At 35.6% G+C, this 19,854-nt stretch overlaps 2 protein-coding genes across 5 annotated transcripts; one reads left to right on the top strand and one right to left on the bottom strand.

Annotated features, from left to right (window-relative positions):
- Positions 1 to 5,310: 5,310 nt before the first annotated feature.
- On the top strand, positions 5,311 to 13,064 carry LOC127809802 (BTB/POZ domain-containing protein NPY3). 4 transcript variants are annotated; one of them, XM_052348901.1, is made up of 6 exons: positions 5,311 to 5,773; positions 5,879 to 5,955; positions 6,319 to 6,911; positions 9,695 to 9,764; positions 10,369 to 11,547; positions 11,959 to 13,064. In XM_052348901.1, exons 3-6 carry the CDS (start codon positions 6,850 to 6,852, stop codon positions 12,538 to 12,540), a joined length of 1,893 nt encoding a protein of 630 aa, XP_052204861.1. In that variant the 5' UTR covers positions 5,311 to 5,773; positions 5,879 to 5,955; positions 6,319 to 6,849; the 3' UTR covers positions 12,541 to 13,064. The 4 variants fall into 4 exon arrangements, with proteins under 4 accessions (XP_052204861.1, XP_052204863.1, XP_052204865.1 ...); XM_052348905.1 differs by having other exon boundaries at positions 5,313 to 5,773; positions 10,415 to 11,547; XM_052348903.1 differs by lacking the exon at positions 5,879 to 5,955.
- A 2,601-nt stretch (positions 13,065 to 15,665) lies between these two features.
- LOC127810212 (probable N-acetyltransferase HLS1) lies at positions 15,666 to 18,952 on the bottom strand. The gene is made up of 4 exons (XM_052349552.1): positions 18,489 to 18,952; positions 17,466 to 17,659; positions 17,149 to 17,330; positions 15,666 to 16,700 (listed from the first exon to the last, which is right to left on the bottom strand). Exons 1-4 carry the CDS (start codon positions 18,613 to 18,615, stop codon positions 15,839 to 15,841), a joined length of 1,365 nt encoding a protein of 454 aa, XP_052205512.1. The 5' UTR covers positions 18,616 to 18,952; the 3' UTR covers positions 15,666 to 15,838.
- Positions 18,953 to 19,854: the final 902 nt, after the last annotated feature.

Here is a 19,854-nt window from a genome sequence, read left to right as displayed (position 1 = left end):
AAAAAAAATCTAAACTATTAATTTACATTCTTCTCATTAAAGAGACTATATACAAATATATATAAATGTAGGGGAAGCCTTCAAATGTCTTCGCTTTATATTCAAACTCTTGATTTTCATTTGTCTTTTTGACCTAAGTATAATGTTTTTGACTTGAATATTGATATTTATAAAAAACTAGAAGATAAAAAGTACTATAAATAAATGATAAATACTTACATTAATTAACACTCTTTTGATAGTAAAAAAATGGTTTGCTGAACTATGGGTACATTTTTGAATGAAATGCTAAATATAGTCAATTAATATCTATTTTCAGATAACATGTACTTATTGTACTTTATTTTTAGTTACAAAATATTCCTATTGATTGATAAAATGTTTTAAAATACAATATATTTAACATTAATAAATAAAAGTGTTTTGTAAGTCAAAATGAGATACAATAAATACACATTATTTGAAAATAATGTACATTTATTCATAAAATCAGCTGCACTAATGTTGCCAAAAACACAAAAAAAATAAAGTTTTTCTTCTATTTTTATTCTATGCATTATAATTTAAATTAAAAGGGATAAAAATATATGATTTTAGAAGAGAAATGCTATACTCAAAAACAACTCTCTCAAATTAATGTGATACATTCAAAATTTATAATAATAATTATGAATTATTAATAAAACTAGAGATAATAAAACTTGGTCAGGATAATATAAGAATGAAATAGGCTTTTACATGCTAAGTTATTGTTTGGGAAGTAGTTAGGGGTTAGCATCGCAAGCGTGAAACTATCATTCTAATGATTAGGAAAGATCATGAATTGATAATTTTTTTTATATGTTGTTGTTACTCTATTGGTTTGAATTGCTTAATAATTGAGGTTGACAGCACAATTGTGAACTCTCATGTAAAACGATGGCCTGAATTATATATGAGTATTCTTACGTGCACTTAGTGATTTTTTCTAGTTAATAACTCGGGGTTGATAGCACAATTGTGAACTCTCACTTAGCAAATCCTCCAAAAAGTTCATCCTAATTGAACTTAACAAATAACTCTTTTAAAGATCTCTCGCTAATATATTTTTTACTCCTTTATTTTGAGTCACTTTTTGTTTCACTAGGGTTTGAATTATAAGTATGATTTGGCACCTTAAACTATAATATTTAGAAAATGGTGCTCTCTTTATATAATTTTAGAATGTGATACTCACGAATATCTTCTTTTAATATTTGTACATTTTATTCTTTCTTATTATTAGGAGAATTAAATATTTTTTTAATTATTTTAATCTTTTGTCATGAGACTAAGGTTTGCTATAACTTAGAGTTGTAAATCATTTTGATTTGTTTTATAAAATTTTTATTTATAATAAAATTATAAGAATGAAATAAAAAATTAAATTATTAAGTTTTATGTTAAAATGTCACTTCAACAAGGACGATGGAACTCTTTGAATGGGATGTGGCTGATGGTGGTGATTCCATATCTAAATTTTAAAGTACAGATTAAGCCCACAAAATTCAATTCATTGAACCTTCTTCTCATGTTACAATGATCTTTCCTTTAGACCACTAAATTTAGGCAAGAGAAGAGATCATTGATTTTGTAGTTAGTCATGAATGTGAGTTCAACCTAGGAAAAAGAAAGGCCAAATGCATAAATTTTCCACTCAACTCTTATCTTCTTTTTATTATGACACTTTCAATTTTAATTGATTTTAATTTAAGCCCTCAAACTAGTCAATATAATATAAATTCACCCCTTAACTTTTAATTTTTTTATTATCACTTTTAACTTTATTTGGTCTCAATTTTTCACCCCTAAATTAGTCAAGTTCGCGCTATATAAACACTTGCCCAATATGGCTCACAATGCGTGATTTACACTTGTCTGATAAAAAGTGATGGGTTATTAGTATTGATGATGTAGATTTTATTTGTATTAAAAAATCCACAACCAAAACAAGAGATAAATTCAATTCATTTATTTCCTTTTCTTTTTTCTTAAATGAATCCTCTCTGTAACACCAAAATTCACTCATCAAAATCAGAAAAATCAAGCAAATTCTTAACCCAATTTCCAATTCAACCGTCACACATTTATTGTCATCATTATTTTCGTTGGAAGACGGAGGAGAAACATAAGCAATATTATTTGACTGGGTTTGATTGGGAAGCTTCGAAACTGAAACAAAGACAATGTTGAAAGTTTGAATTTTATTCTCATTAACATTGAGAATAGACCGTGCAATTGATGCAAATCTTGAGTCAACAGATCTCAAGTTATCAGAAACGCATGAATATTAGTCGCATCTCCAAAATTGACAAGTGTTAATATGACTCGATTTAGAAATGCAATTGGAACCAAATAGAAAATGGAAAAGTTGAGAGGCAAATTTATGCCATATTAGTTGATTTAGAGATGTAATTGGAATCAAGTAAAGTTAAAAGTGTCACAATAAAAAAATTAAAAATTGAAGGGTGAATTTATCAATTTCATCAAAAATAAAATAAAAAAATATATATAATCACACATAAATTATAAAATTATCACACTTAACGACAATTATTTAAAGATAGCTACTTGACCAAGGACATCACTTTTACTTAGATAAGGTAATTTTTTTGTTGATTGTCTAGTAAGATTGACTCATTATATTCAATATGAGTATCAATTTTTTGTTACTACTTAACAAATTTGTCACGTATTTTAATTTTTATCATTACAATCACAAAAACTTTAATTTTTATCATAATTTAATCTCTCTTTTGTTTTTCATCAAATTTTATTAACAAAAACTAACGTGATATATAATAATATAAATTCAAAAATCACTTGATGCTAAAATTAACATGAATTCTCCACAATCAAATATTTTGAAATTTATAGCAATATATATGATGTTAGTTTTTTTAACAAGATTTGACGAGAAATCAAAAGAATAACTAAATTATAACAAAAATAAAAATTTAGTGGTTATAATGGTAAAGATTAAAGTATAGTGATCAACTCACTATGCATTATTATAAAATTTAAAGACTATCGTAAAAATTTACCCTATTCAATACAAAATTATTATTTTAACTCTTGGCATTTGCTTTTCTAATTTGTACCAAAAAAGGAGGTACAAAGCCAAACACACCCATCTACTCTTCCATCAATTTAGGGAATTAAAGCTACAATGCTATAGGATTATGTCTCCTCAAATTGGGGAGTTTCCACCTAAGTTTGGAACAAAAGTAAAAATTCTCATCTTTTTTGATTACTAAGGTTTAGACAAGGGTTGGTAGCCTAGACCACATGTTTGGCTTCTAAGTTTCACGTGCACCAAACACACGATGGTGACACCCTTTTCTAAAGAAAACTCTAAATTAATTAATTTATTCATAAAATAATAACATAAAAATCGACAATAAAATTAAAAAAGACTCTTAAATTAAACCCCAAATTTCTCGATCATCATCAACAATGGGACCAACCCTCACAAGCCAGAATATTTCCTATAGGGTTGTGATCAAATTTGTGTCAGTTTAAAATGAATAGTTGATTAACTAACACTAATTTGTTGAGGGATCAATTGGGCAAAGCCTGCAGATCCAACTTTGGGATATAAAATAAAATGAGAGGCAGGTGGTGAGGTGAATGAGATTCTTAGCTTAAAGCAAAGATTAATCAATCTGATAATAGCATGGGAATATGCTACAACATGGTTGTAGTTTTTCATAATTTTTTTTTATGGGACTTTTGGGAATGAGATTAATGCAGCATTGCATGTGAACTTAAAAGCAAGAGTGTGATTGGATAAGATAAGAGGCGGGCTGTGGTCACAACCTGCCCACTTGGTGAAGGGGAAGATGTTCGTCATTGTGATTGGACCAATCAATTCATAAATAATGAAAATTTGATTTTTTTTTTTAATGTAGTTTTTGTAAATGAATTACTAAATTGTTCTATCCATCTTATATTTAATAAATTACTAAATGATTTATCTTTTTTATATCTTTTATATAATGAGCCGAGTGACGTGACAAATATATATAAATGAACTCTGAGACATATTTGAGATAACATCTTTATTTGTTACGTTTTTAAATTCATAAATAATATAATAATAAATAACAATATAGATGCATAAAATAAACACTAATCTTGAATTAAAATCTCCAAATCTCGATATAAAAAGTATCGTCGAGTTAATGCATGTAATTTATAAATCAATGTGCTTATTCAGTTGATTTATATAATTTAAACTCAAAATTTTAGGGTATGTTTAAACTCGTTGTCCCTTTTTAATTTTCATTTAATTTTAAAATTTTCCTCTCCATCCAACCGAGAAGACCTTTTTTCTTGTGATTGTCCACGGGGGTAAGAAGTAACTCCAATAACCAAATTAATGATAATAAATTATATATTATTTAATTAAATATTTATATATAATTTAAAATTAATAATTATAATATTTAAATAATTATAAGATTACCTATAATTTGTCTTTTACCCACTATATGAATTTAACAACGAACATAGATTTAAAAAATAAAATACCATTTTTCGGTTTTTACTTTCACTCTCATGACCAATTATGACAGAATCAAACAAAAGAATCGGGTTTTTACTTTTTTCAAAAGAATAAAAAATAAAAAAAACAAAATAAAATTAAATAAAAAATTAAGAGAAGAGGAAGTAGAAAGCTGACCAAATATACAAGGCAATGGGGAGTGGTGGCCGGAGGCCCAAAGTGAAAAGAAATGTCATGAGTGAGCCATGTGACGCCCACAGTACTGTGGCCAAGGCCCATAATGCACCACGATAATTTGGAAACTTATCGCGAGATTTTCATATTATCATCACTAAATTAATATAAATATGCTCTTATCATTATAATTTTCTTTTTTTTAAAATATATATTTTTCTTATGAAAGAGTAATTAGTTTTGAGTTTTTTAAAAAATAAGAAATTACTGATGATGTTAAAAAATAATAATATGTTATATAATATAAAAAAATATGATGCACGAGACGAGTCACGAGTCGTTATCATGCACGCGCGGGCTGTTCATCTCATTAAAACGACTGGAGTGAGGGCTTGTATATGATGAAGGGGGCAGCAAAGTTGAGTCTGTCAGAGGGGCGTGCCTAATACTGCAATACTAATAATAATATATATACGTATGTTATATGTGCATGTGTACAGATAGTGAGGAAGATGCTGGGCCTGGGGCCTTCATTGGCTTGTCAGCTAAAGAAGGAAAAGGGCAATAGAAAAGCATTTTCTTTCCTTTTCTATTTGGTTTCCCGGAAAATAAAATTATGATACAGTGAAAAGAAAATTGAGAGAGAGAGAGAGAGAGAGAGAGAGGGTGGGGGGAAGTAATTCTCAAACCATTGAATTCCAATGAAGGAAGTCCATTCTTCTCAATTTCCCATGATTTTGTTCATCAAACAGAGGGGGAAAAAAGAAGACAAATTATTAATCTCTTTATATATCTCCTCTCTATTATCTCTCTCTGAGAGTCTGTCCGTGTGTTATATGCCTCTCCTCTCCCCAATCTCTCCTCTGACAAACTCAAACGCAGCCTTATATTCTGGGCATTAAAGCCCCCAGAAAGAAGTTTATTGAGCGGAAAAAGGCGGTGTCTTGGTGGTGGTGGGGGCGGTGGTGCTGATTCTCAAGAGATGAGATGAAGTGAAAGTGTGACTGGGAGGGAACATTCAGTCTGAGGTTGGCTTTTAGTGTGAACATGGTGTTGCCCCAGTGGCTGGCAAAGGTAGAGCGACAACTCATCTTTTTTATGCCATCTTTCTTCCTTTTGTGTTCTTGCTGCCTGCTCTTCTCTGCCATAAGCTAAGCTGTTGGTGCTCTTTCTCTTCAGTCTTCTTTGGAGCTTTAACATTTAGCCACCTCTCTCCCTGGGATCCATAGATCTCTCAAGGTTGCCGTCGTTTCGAGGTCTTCTTCTTCTTCTTCTTCTTCTTCTTCTTCTACTACTACTTCTTTCTTTTGTTGTCTGGATTGAGATTTCTGGTTCTGGGCTCTGTTCATTTTGCCGTGTTGCATTGGTTGCTGTGAAAATAACATGGGTACTTGTTCTTGGATGCCTTGTTTTGGGCAATTTTCTCTTGGTTTACTAAAGCCGTGTAGCTTTAAACAATGTTGTTGGAATTAGTGTTCCTTGTTCGTTTACCTAAATTGCTTCCCACAATCTTCCAAATCCAATTGATGCCTCCTGTCTTCCAATTTGGTGTGGTCTATTCATCTCGTACCAATATGATAAAACCCTTTCTTTTTTTCTTTTTTTCTTTTTTGTGGCAGGCATAGCTCCAACTGTGGATTTGTGTTTCTGGGATTTGGATCTTGAAATATATATAGAGATTGAGGATTGGAGATTCATAAAGAAATAAGGCGGTGGTGTCAGTGGTGAGCAAGTGGGGGTGTTTTCTCTGCCTTGAGAATTTATATTAAGTGTCTGATGAGTCGGGTGGCTATGTGACTATGTCTCCTGGCAAGGCCCCTTTTGGCCGTGGTTTCTGGGCTCTGTAACCAAGCAAGGATGCATCCTCTTTGCTTCTTTTAATTTCTTCCCATTCAAGAGAGTAGTTTCTTATTCAACAATCACTCAGCTCAAGTCTCTCTCTCTCTCTCTCTCTCTCTCTGCACCGGCCTTAGTTTGCGGGAAAGATTCGGTCATACTAAGGAGTTCATCAGTTTCTTTTCCATTAATCCGTCCTTTTGCCCAAAAACCCAGATCTTTGGTCACATTGGAGCTCAGTTCTTACCTATACGCTGGTGTTTGGTGGTGGAAGATTGAGATCTTGGAGGTGAGACATATCTGCGGTGTCCAAAATGAAGTTCATGAAACTTGGATCAAAGCCTGATTCATTTCAGACCGACGGGGACAATATTAGGTCAGTATTAAATGTTTCTCTTTTTTGGTATTTTCCTTGAATCCTGGCTACTGATTTCTGTTTTGGATGGTTTTGTTGGTGTTTCATTGCCTTTCAATCTGGTTAGATTTCTTTATCTATGTATGCTTTCTTCTGGAAGATTGTTTTTCTGGGTCCCTCCACTGTTATACATGTTTGGTTTTGGAGATAGACTGATCGCCATGGTTGTGGACCTTGGAAGGTGTTTTTATGAAGCAAGGGATAGGCTGCATACAAAACGACCCCCTCTTGACGCTCACAAAGGAGCAAGGAGCCTCGTGCGCTGGGACTCCCTTTATATTGTTCCTTTCACTTGGAATGCTTTAAGAATGCGATTCTACCATAATTGGCTATCAGTTGATATAGGTTTTCTTTATTGATTTAGACTTTGGAATCAAGAAGACTTGTGTTTTGAAAAGCGAATTTAAAGGGTCAGATTTGTTCTCTAGAAATTGGGATATAGTAATATATAATCTCTATTTGGCATTCAGGATTCGGGAGCTTCTTTCAAAGTTCTCTAAATCCAATTTGATTATCATAAAGGTTTCCAGGAGAAAGGGTATTTCGTTTTGGGTTGAGTAATTACTAATTAGAGGGGGGGAAAGTCAGTGAGGTTTTAGGAGAAGGTCAAGGATCTTTAAAATGATCGGAAAAACGTTTCCTTATCTCCTAGGTTCTCTTGCTTTTCTTTCTAAGAATGTGATCCTTTTCTATGCTAATGTGTCTCGACTTCCCTAGGCTAGGGGAAGACCTTGTTATTATTTTCAAATTGTTGATACAAAGACCTGGGGGGTTTTCAGAATAATTGCAACATTGGCAAGTGAAAAAGTTCTTTATTTCTTGGTATCACTGTGTAGCATTTCGAGGGTGCCTATTCAATAATTCGTCTTTGAGCTATTAAAATGTTACTGGATCACCAAAATATTATTTTTGACATCTGAAATACTTTGATTTTTTATGCTAGTCTCTATGGAAAATTTGTCACCTCTGCAAGATCATTATGAAGATGGAAATAAATAAGAATTAAAAGTGAATTGTTTGTGTGTGTACTGAGCATAGTTTGTTTGCATTTGAACTTGCTGTTTGCTGTTGGTGATATACTTTTTCTATCATCTTTCCTTCTCTGTAACTACTACCCTCTGTATAGGTTATCTTCTATCCTCCACAGATTAGCTTACGATAATATTGCAACCTTAATCCCACTAGATGGGGCCAACTACAAGAATTCTAGCTTACCAATGTTTTGTCTAAAATTCATAATAAGAAGATCCAACTAGTTTTATGCTGAATGTTGACTACTTAACACAACTCTTCTCCTTTGAAGATTAGCCTAAATCATGATAATTATAAAGTGGATTATGGTGATCCTGTCACGTTTGAAATTGTGTCTGCCTACAGAAAGGCATTTATGTACATTGATTTGAACACAGAAATACCTACAATTCCTTTTCATGTACAGAATTTTATATACATTGTAATTATTTGTAACTAAAGGCTATTAGCTTGTATTAATTTTGTGGAAGCAGAGATGTATTTCTTGAGCCACCTACTGCTTAATATGCTACATGTCCTTCCATTATAATTTTGTATTATACTTAACAGAGCTCCACGTTAGTGGTTCAGATGGAAGAAATAAGAAAATACCACTAGTTCTTTCCCCAGTCTCGATCAAACAAACCATAATAGGTTTCATCTGAAAGGAATGAACTTGATGAGCCCACATATGAATTTTGTTCTGTCTATGCTTTTGTAGAAACTGTACCAAATTTAAACAGCTTAGAGGACATCAAGCAAGTTGAGCCAATGCACACAAAAATACAATGACATTTAGACACTATTAAGCTACACACCACTGTCCTTAAAGCTAATCTCACATTTCCATCTTCTGTTTCAAGCTTACTGTTAATGCTCATTGCATTGTTATAAATGATTATGTTATTAATTGGTCACTATGTATGATCAATAAATGGTTGACTGCTACGCCACAGTCTCATGCCCATTAGCATTCTTGCTTTGAACTTTGGTTGTAAACTTATTGATGCTACTAATCCGTGGAATCCCATACAACTACTTATGCCCTTTCTAATGGTTACTAGCCACTGCAATTCATTCACAAATGCATTCAACTTGCAAGAAGTGCATTCTCAAGTGTGCATTTATTGTGCAGGAGTTTTTGTGTGTAAGTTTTGTAGTGTAAAAGTACTTGTAAGCAAGTGATTGGAGAGTGCACATCCATTTGATTGCATTTGTTTCTTGCTATGATTTTCTTGTCACAGTGGAGAATTGTGATATGCTTCTGATGTTTAGGTCAAAAAACTTTATCCAGGTATAACAACCATCCAATGCAAGGTTCCTGCAAATCTGATGAATTCTTTCTCTAATTTTGTTCTTCTGAATATGTTGGTTCTTGGTCTTGTACACTTGTAGTGCCCTATTATTTGCTGTTGATAAGGGGGAAAAAACAGGACATATGGGAAAATTACTATATAGCCAGAGAAAGCAGGACAAGTCCTTTTGTTGACTTTCCATTCAGATTGGCATTGAATAATGAACCCTGCTACAGTTGAATTTTAATCAATTGGGAGGCATTGTCGACTTATTTATAGGGTTTTTTTTTTTTAAATTTGAAAAGCCTCATTTCATATCAATGACATGATGTTATGGTTTTATTATGCTTCTTTTTCTTGAATACTTAAAGAAATTATCTACAATTAGTTTCTGCATATTTCAATTTATCATGACTTGTTGAACATTTATATGTTCAGGTATGTTGCAACTGAGTTGGCAACTGACATGATTGTTAATGTTGGAGATGTGACATTTTATCTGCATAAGGTGAGAATAAGTAGCTGCATTTTGGCTTTAATTTTTCTTGCTGAAAGGTCAAAAAGGCTATCCAGATGTCAATGAATTAAAAATGGATAATAAAAAAATTAGCCAAAACTTTAGCTGTTACACCAACAATGACCTGATAAATAGGCCAAAAGTTTCAGCAGATTTATCTGTGTCCTTTAAAAATAGAACCAACATCAATGTTTTGGAAATGGTCGTCCCCAAGGAACATTGGTCAGTTGCAGGCTTACAGCTGGTTTAACCATTTAATCAATGTAGGGCTAAGTGGTATTAACCTCATAAAATACTCTGAAGGCCTTGAACAAGGGTGGATGGTTGACCCACCTGGTGAACAACCAGTCACTTGAGGTTTCTCTGACCTGTCCTGTTCCCTCTGGTTCTTGTAGTTGCTAGGACTCAATCTTAGTTGAATCCAAATGGTATATGGCAACTCTCCACCTATTCCACCAATTGGGAAGGTTTGATAGATACAAAACAAAACTGAAATGATCAATCACGATTTCAGAAGTCTTGGCTCATTTTGTATGTGCTGGCCTTTCAATTATATAAATATTTTCTAATGGTAAATGCTGCACATTCTCTATAGTTCCCCCTATTGTCCAAGAGTGCCCGCTTACAGAAGCTGGTTGCAGTTACAAATGAAGAAAACAGTGATGAAATCTGCGTCCATGATATTCCTGGAGGACCTGCTGCCTTTGAAATATGTGCAAAGTTCTGTTATGGTATGACAGTGACTCTTAATGCATACAATGTGGTTGCTGCTCGTTGTGCAGCAGAATATCTTGAGATGTATGAAACAGTTGAGAAAGGAAACCTCATTTACAAAATTGAAGTTTTCCTTAATTCCAGCATCTTCCGGAGTTGGAAAGATTCTATCATTGTTCTTCAAACTACAAAGTCCCTTCTTCCATGGACGGAAGAACTGAAGGTCGTCAGCCACTGCCTGGACTCTATAGCATGCAAAGCTTCCATTGACACTTCAAGAGTAGAATGGTCGTACACCTATAACCGTAAAAAACTTCCAACAGAGAATGGGAATGATCAGAACTGGAATGGAGTGAGAAAACAGCAGGTTGTTCCGAAGGACTGGTGGGTAGAGGACCTTTGTGAGCTCCAAGTTGATCTGTATAAACGAGTCATAACGACAATTAAAACAAAGGGCAGAACATCGGGAGAAGTGATTGGAGAAGCCTTGTTAGCATATGCCCTAAGAAGGTTGCCAGGTTTCAGCAAGGTTATGGTACAAGGTGGTGATGTCATGAAGAATCGATCTGTGGTTGAAACTTTAGTTTTGTTGCTTCCCTCGGAGAAAAGCAGTGTGCCTTGTAGTTTCTTGCTCAGGTTGCTACAAGCTGCCACTGTGGTAGAGTGTGGAGAAGTGGTAATAAAGGAACTGATAACCAGAATTGGCGAGCAACTGGAGGAAGCTTCCGTTGGTGACCTTCTGATTCGAGCTCCTGCCGAAGAAATAACAATGTACAACATTGATATAATTCATACCCTAGTAGAAGAGTTCATAAAGCAGGAGAAGAGTGTTCTCACAGATTTTGCTGAGGAAAATGGATTGCAGGAGATTCGAAGCCCTGATTTTGCTTTGGATGCTTCCAAGGCGAAGGTGGCTAAGCTCATTGATGGCTACCTTGCTGAAATTGGTAGGGATCCCAGTGTACCTTTGTCAAAATTCGTAGATCTTGCAGAAATGGTGTTGGACTTCCCTAGACCATCCCATGATGGACTTTACCGTGCCATTGACATGTTTCTGAAGGTAAAGTTCTTTTCTTTTTCCTCCTTTCTTCTTCTTTTGCTTGGTGGAATGGTGATGAGTGGAGCTTGAGCATTTTAGTCTGAAAATTTGTGGAATCCGTTTGTATTTTATTTACATCGGATTATTTCATATGAATTTGTTCCTGCAGACTGGAGTTGATATTCTTGATCAGGACATTGACTGGTTCAGAGTTTTGTTCGTTAATAGGCAGTAGTCATATAATTTGAACTCCAAATGATTCTTATCTTCAGCTCTTAACCTGGTATTAACCCATCATAAGCTGCTCTCTTGTTTATGGTAATTCATGTCTAGGAAAAGCTCAAGTTCTATCATGTATTGATGATTGAACACACTCGATAGAGAAGGGGCATCAGGGTCTCTAATAGATTAAGTGACTGTATTATGGTGTAGGAGCACCCGGGGATCAGCAAGAGCGAGAGAAAAAGAATTTGCAGGCTGATGGACTGCAAGAAGCTGTCAGTGGAGGCATGTGCACACGCGGTGCAAAATGAGCGACTGCCCTTGAGAGTTATCGTGCAGGTTCTCTTCTTTGAGCAGGTCAGGACTACAACATCTGGTAGCAGCACACCTGACTTACCCGGGTCCATCAAGGCCTTACTCCCAGGGGGTTCCCATGGGAGCTCAAGAACCGCAACAACCAACACAGAAGGCGACTGGGATGCTGTGCACACAGCTGAGGAGCTCAAGGCTTTGAAAGGGGAGCTTGCTACCCTAAGATTAAGGGATGGAGGAGGAGGTGGCGGTGGTGACAGTTACGGTAACGGTAACGATGGCACTAAAACTAACGCTAAGGTTGCTGCCGGTAAAGCAAAAGGCTTGGTCATGTCAAAGAAGATCTTCTCGAAGCTATGGTCGAGCAAAGATAGAACTAGCGACAACAGCAGCTCAGAGACATCGGATAGCCCTGCTTCCACCAATGCCGAAGAAATAAAGTCCACTCCTTCCAGAAGTAAGAGGCATTCTTTATCCTAAGAACAAGACAAACTGAAAACTTGGAACTTTTGGGATTCTATAAGACTGTAAATTGTATCATCAGTTGACATTAGGATATTAGAACCTGCTGACATCGTCGATCTAACTTGGGTTGAAAAAGAAGAGAATGATCGTCCTCCAGTTTCTTGAGCAGTACAGGTTTTGTTGAGATTTTGGTCTCTCAAGTTGGGAGATTTCACTTTTATATATATATATATATATATTTTTCTATTGTTCCTCAAGAGAAATGGAGGTTTTGCTTCATCCCCATCAACCTACCCTCTGGTTTGGAGCTGCATTCTGATAGGGAAAATATATTAAGTGGTTGGAGATTGAAAGGCAGCTGTGCTTTATCTTTCTTTCCTTCTGTTTGTCCAAGTGAATTTTATACATTCACACACACACACACACAATATATATATATAGCTTTTTTGTGACAAGAAGCTTAGAGTCATGGTTCGAGTTATGAAAACAGTTATTTCGATATACAAATAATGTTTTATTTGTTGCCTAGTTGAATGGAACTTATCCAATACAATTGCACAATAGGCTGGTTAGATTACTGTTGGCTATCATCTACCATCTGTGTTTTGTTAGGTATTAGTATATTGCATGATTAGGCTTTGACTAGAGCTCTTTTAACCCAACTAGAACTGACCTTGACTTGACAATATAAAACCCCTATTTTGAGCACCCAATCTATCCATATCCATCCTAATCCCAAAAAACACATGGTCGTCATGGCAAGCCACCACCTACTTTTCTTGGAAAAAAAAAAAAAAATCCATCGTTTTGTTGAAGAAGAAGACATTATTCAATGTGGGTTGTCCTAAATTTCTGTGTCTTGCTATGTTGTTGGTCTTAATCTCAACTAACATCAATCACTTAATTCAGAAACAAAGATAGAAAATGCTCCATGTTAGTCATTTCAATCTTGTGATTAACAAATAAGGGGATGCAAAATGGGTACCAAATTTGACGCACACCGGCCAAAGGAGATGTACTTGCTCTTTCCACTTTATCCTTGAGCTATATATTTGGGAAAGGTGGCATCTATTATTGGAGAGCATGCTATCTGTGGCAAAAGTATTTGCGAATGGAGCTTTCGTACTCTTTTTTGTGTTTAGCTAATCATTCTTGGCTTTGTTTTATATTTTTTTAAAGCAAAATATGCCCCGGTCAAAACTTGCCTAACTAGCTAAAATTAAACTCGCCTAACTCTTGTGGATTTAATGGTCTTTAAGTCGAAGTTTAATTCCCTATATTATTATAAATTTTGTCAATTTTAATTCAATTATCACTATGATAACTCTCACAAAAGAGGAATTATTATTTGCATCATAAGATTTAAAGTTGAAAGAGGAATTATATTTGCATCATAAGATTCAAAGTCAATTTGAGATGAGGCAATAATGTTTAGAACTTATTCTTTTTCTTTCTTATAAAAAAATATTTGTTAAACTCATATGACGAATAGTAGATTATAATTTGGAATAGAATCTTTAGGATAAGCTAAAAGAGATTAGGTGATGCCTTAGCATATTAATGTGGTTGCATATTCTATTAGGAATGGCTACAAGTGATATGTTATTGTAGCTAAAGCATATATTTATACATATAATTTAAAAGATTAGTAAAAGATTGGCTTCCCTCATAATCCATCAAAATAGCATGGAAAAAAGTATATGGATTCTTTCTCTTTCTCTATTTAGAAGTTTGTAAAGCATCACACTTTGAATTATGTTTCCTTTTTCTGCTCAATTACTTTCACCGATGTGTTATGAGGTTGCTTTGGTTTTGTTTACAAAATTTGGACATTGTTCAAAGCGTATCTTGCAAAATGATCGTTTTATCCCAAAAATTGGTTCGACTTGGTACATCAATCAAAAATTGTGAAAACCAATGAAATTAGATTGAAGTTTGTTACAAATCATAATAATAGTAGTTATTTATATAAATTATTTTTATTATTTTATCTCAAAGCCTTTCTTATTTTAAGTAAGAGATCTATCGTTTAAGAATTTGATTGAAATCGTTACATGTGATAACAATAGTAGCTATTTGTTATAATGTTGAAGTCGTTGATCAGACTCTTAAAAAATTTGGACTCCTCGTAAGAATGTTTTGCAAATTAACCTTTCTATGTTGAATATCGAATAACTTTGTCTCAATCTTGTTTCAAAATTGATTCATGATGCATTCTATATTAAAGGTATTATATCGAAATATGACTTTTAAAATTACTAAACACAAACTTTTATATCTTGAACTCTCAAAATAAAAAAATTTATCTTAATTTTAAACATATAATCTCTCTCTCTCTCTCTCTCTCCACATAAGCTAAAAGACAAAATCACCCATCAATTCACAAAGCAATATCCCTCAAAAAAGAAATGGAATCCCTTAATGCTCATACCAAGTTTCATCCACATAAAAGGACTCCCATTATTATCATCTTATGTATCCCCACATTTCAAGTATCCATATACATATTTGGCCCACTTATCACTTTTTTGCTACATTCATACCTAATGCATTCAAAAAATAAATACGAGATATTGTCTATTTTAAGATTGCACGAGTTTTTTTTTTGAAAAAAGTTTCGGAAGGGGAAAACAATCTTTTATTTATACCTACCAATGCAAGAGGTTGTTTCTTCCCAACAATACTATTACATTACTTTGAATAGTTTAAAGTGATATAATCTATAAATTTAAGCGGAAAATTGACAACTTAAAGAAAAAAATGTGATTCCTAAAAGATTGAGTCACTATAAAGTGAGCCTCCCACAAACTGAGCTATCAACACATTCCCATGGCAATATCTTTGTTTTGGTGAACCATGGCGCTTCACATCCTCATTCCATGTTTCTCTCACCAAAATTCAAGTCTAGAAAGGTCTATCTAAAGCATTTGCATATAGACTCACAACTTTTTATGAAAGGTTGGTATCCAGATTAAGAACTTATGATTCTTGTCGCACTTGGTCTGTCTTCCATAAAGAATAGGCCAAATGGACAAGACATTGATATCTTTCCATACCAAGAATATGTTTAATGATTCTAATGGATATTTCATATTTCCATTTGCAAATTAATGTATACACAAACCAATATTATTCCCATATGAAAAAAAAAATAAAACCCGAAATTTGTTCGGATGAAATAGGATCTCAAAAAATTCATATTCATTTACAGGAAGATATGTCGAGATCATATTATGTTTACAAGAATTAATACGTACTCACCAACCCTGCAAAAAAAATGAAAACAAAACTTTTTCCTTTTTGATATTCTGAATTATACCTCTCTGGGATCAACAAAAACAGATGGACCAGTTGGCGATCTGGTCCAATCACTCCCATCTCCGTCGATGTAGTCGTCCCACAGCCTCTTGATGCACCATACGTCCTCGGCGCACAGCCACTCCCAGCGCGGGATGCCTATCTTGATCGGGTCACTGTTCGCCACCTCGGTTGCCACCACTTGGCAGTCGAAATCCTTAGCCAAGTTGTGGGCGTAGCCGCATAACGCCTTGATGTATTTGGTGGCGAGTGGGCCCTCGCCGCAAAGCCCATATAGGAAGTGAAACCCGAAGGGTTGGAACAGGTCCGGCACAGATGGCACGTGTAGCCATGGGAAGGCCCGGTCCAACATGCGGGTGATCTTTGCCAGCCCCCTCTTCACACGTGAAAGCCCGCGAAGCTCCAGCCGATACACGTCCTTGCAGTTCCACGCGCTTAGCATGGCCCACGAGCCAGGCGGGTCGGCTAGGAACTGCTCCGCACCAGGCCAGGACTCCTGTGTGTAGGCGCCGCGTGGGACGGCGACGAAGGTGCCCAGGCTGAGGTGGTTGTTGAGCACGACGTCGATGTCCCGAGGGAAGAACTCGGCGGTGGACAACTGGCGGCGGTAGAGTGTCTCGGCGTCCGAGGGGGTGAGCTTGATTATTGTGACCCTGTGGCTGACCCGCACCCGGTGACCGAACACGGGGTGGCACAAAAGCGCCGGCGATCGGAACTCGGTGTAGCCACATTTTCCGGTGAAGAGGTTGATGGAGGCTAAGTTGTCTTTTTCGGTCGCCATATAAGAGTACTGGGCCCCGTTTTCTCTGAACCACTCCTCCATTCTCCTCACCAGCTTCAACCCAATTCCAAGTCGCCTGCATTGCCGTCAAGAACAAATTTTATCAGTTTCAACCACTTGCCAAAGTTTAAAAATTAAAAAATTACCCAGTAGCCCAATACCAAAGCAGTTTGATTCGCAGTCGGATCCTGTCCAATTCTCAATAGAAAAAATTGATGCAATGGTTTACAGATTCTCTTGGATAAAAGCTCGGGAGAATATATATCATTCACACCAATTATACTTTGATCTGTCATGAAATAATGACTTAAAAAAGTATAGAAAGCTCGACAGCAATGGCGATCGGATTAAAATATGAATAAACCGCCACTTGCCATTATCCACAGATTCGATGCCCTCCTTTCAATACAACAGTTGTGATTGAAGAGAAGGGTCTATTCACGATCTATTTTTGGAAAAATCCCTGAAGATTATAAGATGCAGAAAGATCGAGGCCCTAGGAAGAGAGAGAGAGAGATTGAAACCTGTAGGAAGGAGAAACTCGGAGGCCTAGGATGTAGGCGAGTTTGGTGTAGACGGGAAGAGTTTTGGCAGAATCGCTGCCATTTATGGAAAGTTTCTTCCCGCAAGTAACCACCTTTATACATCCCCTTATCATCCCCACTATCTCTGCTTCTTCTCCTTCTTTGCACACCTTCTCAGCCACCTAAACAACAATTAAACCATGGAAAAAATGGTCTTCTTCTTAGCAAATCCATCGATCACTGTAAATATCAACTTAGAAATATATCGATATATATATATATATGCGAGTGATTGTTTGAGAAAAGATCACGTTTACCAGCATAATAAAAGCCGGAGAGTTTCGGACCCGGCACATCGGGTCGCCGAGGAGATCGGTGAAGAGGGATATCTCCCCGGCGGGCCCAACCTCGCACCGCCGCTCCACCTCCTCCACCCCCTTGATGTCTCTCTGCGCGTCAAACTCTCGCACCCTCACCACCGCCGCCATACAGCCGCAGCCCACCGTATGTACTGAGAAAAGGGGTTCAAGAAGGATCGAAAGAGAGAAAACCCGGATTCATAAAACACACATTTGCGCATTCACCGATGATCGAGCTGGTTATATATAGCAGCGAGAAGGAAAGGACAAAAATCTAGAGGAGTGATGTGTAAAGGAGCCGAAAGCTTCGGTGGATAGAGAAGAGTAAAATTTCTGCGTTCTTTCTTCAATGGTAGTGACGATATGATATTCATCAGTGAGTTATACACACACACACACACATATATATATATACACACCACTGCAGTAATGAGAGACTGAAGAAACAAGAGAACTAGACTTTCGTGCTGCCTTTGTTAAGAGTACCTGAATTTTTAGACTTTTCTTTTTTCTTTTTTTTTTGGTCTCGCCAGAATCTGCCACCTGTCCCTTTTCTTACTCTCTCTCTATTACTAGAATCTTCCATTAATTTTTCAAAAATTATAATGAGTATCCTCGTCCTTAAAAAATAAAATGACCCTTTTTTCCCTGCTTTTTTACACTCCCTCTTTACCTCAAAACATGAAAATAGAAAGAAAAAACAGTAGTGATGGACAAATCTAGTTCTAGCTAGGGATAGGGAGCCAGGCGTGGCTAGCTGCGGTACAAAAAATGACCCTAGCCGTCGTGAGGATTATTGAACCCCGACCACGGCTGGGTGCTCTCTCTCTTTTATACACACACCAAAACAAATATATGTTAAAAAAAATTTCACCTAATGTTAGCAGCTGTTTATGGGAAATATATAAAATAAATAAAGGAATAGATAAAACAACAATTTATGTTTTGATAGAGGAGAGTTGGGAGGGACAGGAAGGTTACCAGCTAGGAGAGCCACCAAAGTTGGCGGAGAGTGAAGCTGAGGGTCTCCTAAGCCGGCGTCGCAATGGACGGCGTGCATCGTCGTCCACCAAAGGGTCACAAATTGCAGATCTACACACTTCTTCATTATCGGAGATTGGAAAGAAGAAGGGGGTATCGTTGAAGGTCATTTGTTGTCGGATCAACAAAAAATGTTTGTCAAAGTTCACAAATGACCATGGATAGTAAACCTGAACTCTTCTTCTCTGTTCAGAGATAGGGAAGAAGAAAAGGGTGTCGTTAGAGTGCAAAGGACCAAGGAGAGTGCAAAGATCTACACTCTCCTGAGGTCTATGCACCCTAGACAGAGTTAAAAAATTGGTACAAGAGAAACAGTATGTATCTGCTAGAGGGCTACCGCCGTCGATCATCAAAGGAAAGATTAATGGAGATCGCAAACGATTCAAGAGGGTACGTTAAGGGCACTCAATTTTGGAATTAGGTTGAAATGAGGTCGAGCCAACATCGAACGCCTTTTATAAGCGTTTCAGTTAATGTTAGCGTGAAAAGCTCAACAGAAAGGCTTTTTGGTTCCGTGTTAACTTGGGATATGCATGTTCTTTCGAATTTTTTAATGTTATTTAAGCCCTTTGATTCTATATTAATCATTTGATTGAAATAAAATTAATCTAACACGGAAACACAAATATGCCAATTTTCTTTATTTGATGAGGGTATGGTTCTTCAAAAATACATTTTTTATAAACTTGAAAATACTTTTTACCCCCATATAAACCTAAAAAAACATTTTTGTTTTGTTTTTGTGAATTTTGAAAATAAGATGGTTTTTTCAAGAACAAAGAAAACAAGACTAAACCATATGTTCTATTATTATTTATTGAAATTAGACCCATCTTTAAAAGGAAAAAGCTTTCGACATTAACTATTAATGGAGTATGTAAAGAGTTGATTTCATGTCATCTTTACGCTCTACAGCTTCGTAATTCTCAACGTTTTGATAAGTATTTGAGATGTAAAAGTACACGATTCTAGAACCGTGTCTTGCATAAAACGTGTGTCAGTTATGCTTTTAGCTGGATCCTTATACAAACAAAAAAAAAAAACGCACGATAATTGTTATTGTCTTTTAATTCATTTCATTCACATTTCTTTTTATGTAATACAAAAAACTTTATGGTCATTGATGATCACTTTTGTTTGATTCTCAAGGAGAAAGATCTCACCATCTTATCAAAATGACAAGAATAGGTAACTTGACAACAAGATCTCTATCTACGTAATGCTCAACGTTTTGGCAAGTACTTGAGATGTAAAAATGCATAATTCTAGAATCGTGTATTGCATAAAATGTGTGTTTGTTCTATCT

This window comes from Diospyros lotus, chromosome 9 (assembly GCF_014633365.1).
Source record: "Diospyros lotus cultivar Yz01 chromosome 9, ASM1463336v1, whole genome shotgun sequence".
NCBI classification, from domain to species: domain Eukaryota; kingdom Viridiplantae; phylum Streptophyta; class Magnoliopsida; order Ericales; family Ebenaceae; genus Diospyros; species Diospyros lotus.
The sequence above is the reverse complement of the archived record's forward strand: the minus strand, read 5'-3'. Positions and strand labels throughout refer to the sequence as shown.